This window comes from Clarias gariepinus, chromosome 2 (genome assembly GCF_024256425.1).
Source record: "Clarias gariepinus isolate MV-2021 ecotype Netherlands chromosome 2, CGAR_prim_01v2, whole genome shotgun sequence".
NCBI classification, from domain to species: Eukaryota; Metazoa; Chordata; class Actinopteri; order Siluriformes; family Clariidae; genus Clarias; species Clarias gariepinus.
This window is the reverse complement of record NC_071101.1, coordinates 25,548,508-25,551,260: the sequence shown is the minus strand read 5'-3', so window position 1 is coordinate 25,551,260 and position 2,753 is coordinate 25,548,508. Positions and strand designations below refer to the sequence as shown.

The 2,753-nt window shown below is 35.5% G+C and overlaps 1 protein-coding gene across 1 annotated transcript; it reads right to left on the bottom strand.

The window, feature by feature from the left end:
* Window positions 1-366: 366 nt before the first annotated feature.
* si:dkey-42p14.3 (EF-hand calcium-binding domain-containing protein 10) lies at window positions 367-2,006 on the bottom strand. The gene is made up of 4 exons (XM_053491076.1): window positions 1,901-2,006; window positions 1,373-1,537; window positions 824-914; window positions 367-423 (listed from the first exon to the last, which is right to left on the bottom strand). The coding sequence occupies exons 1-4, from the start codon at window positions 2,004-2,006 to the stop codon at window positions 381-383; spliced, it is 405 nt and encodes a 134-aa protein (XP_053347051.1). The 3' UTR covers window positions 367-380.
* Between the last annotated feature and the right edge of the window lie 747 nt (window positions 2,007-2,753).

Here is a 2,753-nt window from a genome sequence, read left to right as displayed (position 1 = left end):
ATATTTTTTTTGCCATTTCTTGGGGTTGAAGGAAACAAAATATCCTGTTTAAAAACCTATACAGATATGAGATCATAAATAGAAGAATTAGGGTTTTTACAAACCACCTAAGGAAATCAAAATTGAACTGTAGACCCCAGCACATCTCTGCTACTCAAATAGAACAGTCCAGTCTAAAGGTTTGTAACCTCTATGGTTTTTGAACAGAAAGCAAAGAAACGTAAAAATCTATGGGCAGGTGCTGAAGACTGTATATTACGACTAAGAGGATCCCAAAGATGCCTTTACTACTAACAAATTCAAACACTGACACAGCATTAAGACAACAAATTTATTATACTTAAAGTAATTAGACAGTAATAATACATTTGGTTACATAATCACATCTGGAATGTTCCTGCATTTCTTAAAAGGCACTCCTTCCTAAAAAAGAAACAAAACAATTAAAGGCTCTCTTAATGCTTATTCAAAGATCAGAAGAAAAACCTGATGTTATACCATGATATTATACTTAATCATACTACCGAAAACCAGTTTAACAACACTCCCAGTGCTCCACTACATACACACTATTATTTAATTTTATTTAATCTCTCTCATTTACCACCCCCCCCCCCCCCAAAAAAAAATTGATTATGTTGCTGTTTTTTGGAATTCGATTTGTTATTTATGAAAATTATGACAATTTTGATTCATTAAATCATGCATGATGGTAAAATAATACAATCCAATATTTAATAATCCTGAATATCTTCAAAGATCATAAATTTCACAGTTTCCATTTGTAATATAGCCCTAAAGAGTGAATACTGCAAACACTTACGCTTCTCGCTTGAATATATCATGTGATATCCTGTCATTTTCAAGACCCCGTGGACACTCGTTGAAATCCTGGATACCAAGTGTCTTCATTGCTACAAAGATGCACATTTCACTTGATTCAACAAGTTTATATAAGCTATGTTTAAACCTATGTTTGTTTGCTTTTTTATGTATTTACTCACTCACTCACTCCTCATCTATACCGCTTTATCCTGTATACAGGATAAAGGGGGAGCTAGAGCTTGTCCAAGGAAACTTAGGGCATGAGGCGGGGTACAAGTCCATCGCATATACACACACAAACACTTTTACATGCTCATTCACACACTACGGGAAATTTGGGAATGCCAGTTAGCCAAAATCTACATGTTTTAGGACTGTTGGAAGAAACCCACAACACAGAGAAAACATGCAAACTCCATCCACACAAGCCCTTTTTATTTATTTAATACAAAACCAAATAAGTATTTTAGTCAAAACTGGACTTAATACCTATCAATAAAACTATGTCAATTTTTAGTAAATCTAATAATGATGTACATCTTCTTACCCTCTCTATATTGATTGTAAGAGATGAACCCTTGATTTGTAGGATCTAGGATACTACACACTGCATCCAGGTTGGAATCATCAAACAAACATGGACTACCCACTGCCTGAAGTTTGGATGCTTGCATTTGCTCAAGTTGGGAAATCAGAAATTCCTGTGGATGCTCTAAAACAAACACACACATGGGATAATGGTTATATTGAAAATGAGTCATATAGATATCCAACATTCAAGACATTCAATTTAATTACATTTTATTTATATAGTATTTTAACAATGGTCATTGTCTCAAAGCAGCTTCAAAAAAATGAAAAGAAAATTTGAAGAACAAAAATCTCTATTCGGGTATCCTGATAGGATAGTCTGTAATTAACATTTCCCAAGACTACAACAGTGCTTTTTAGACACTGGGCTTTTTAAGTCAACAAATTAATAAGTACAAATAGATTAAAGTAAATATACAGCTAAGACAAGCTTAATCTAGCTTCTTCCAAATGCGACACGTAAAAAGGTCGAAAAGTGTATCACCTGGTCTGTAATAAAAGAGCATGTTCGTTAAGTTGTTCATTAGCTCTAAGATTTTGTGGTTTTCGAGGTATTTCGCTGCTTCTTGTTCCCGCGGTGTTGACATCATCGCGAACTCAGGCCTCCTCGTCCACAGTATTTGGCGTGGTTGCTATGACACCGGGTGTCGCGCGCTCAAGTTAGCAGTGCACGTGTGCTCGCCTTTTTTCTTTTTTTTTTTTTTACCGTAATGTCTAGGAACAATAGGTTTCCACGTCCAATTCTTTGGCGTCGCAGAAGGACTGGGCGACATGATTAATCCGGGAGTTTGTTTTTCCCTAATGTACAAGTTACATAGAAAGGCATAAAAGCAGCATAAATATGACACCTACAGCATTACGCCATTGTAAAATGAATAAAGCATATTGATGTGCAAAAAATTTAGTAGGGCAAATGAGGAAGAAAAGCATTTTGTACCATGCATACTATTACAGTGGTAAATGTTAGAATGCTATTTACAGTTATAGTAATATTTATAAACAATTAATAGTACAAAATAAAAGCAATAATTGTGCAGTTAATACTATGAAAAGCAACACTTGGCTTCACTAATATATAATGACAAGAGCTCTTCCACTGTGAAGACTGTTACATCTTCTCAGAGTCATACCCATACACATACGTTTCTTCACCGGTAATGATCCTCAACATGAAGGATGGGTCAACCACAGCACGTTGATGGAGTTCTAGGCAAAATTCGACACAATGTTCCTTTTGCGCCTGGGTCAGCAGCTTGGGGGCAAACTTGGGCAAACTTGGATAAACAAATCACATGTTTAAATCACACATGACCATGACAGCGATGTTGTGAATTGTT

Excerpts from the sequence above, each read along its gene's own strand:
- si:dkey-42p14.3 (XM_053491076.1), bottom strand. The coding sequence starts at position 2,006 with ATGATGTCAACACCGCGGGAACAAGAAGCAGCGAAATACCTCGAAAAC. Across the intron at positions 1,538-1,900 it reads GCTCTTTTATTACAGACCAG|AGCATCCACAGGAATTTCTG; the intron begins GTGATACACTTT and ends TGTTTGTTTTAG. Across the intron at positions 424-823 it reads GATATATTCAAGCGAGAAGC|GAAGGAGTGCCTTTTAAGAA; the intron begins GTAAGTGTTTGC and ends TTTCTTTTTTAG.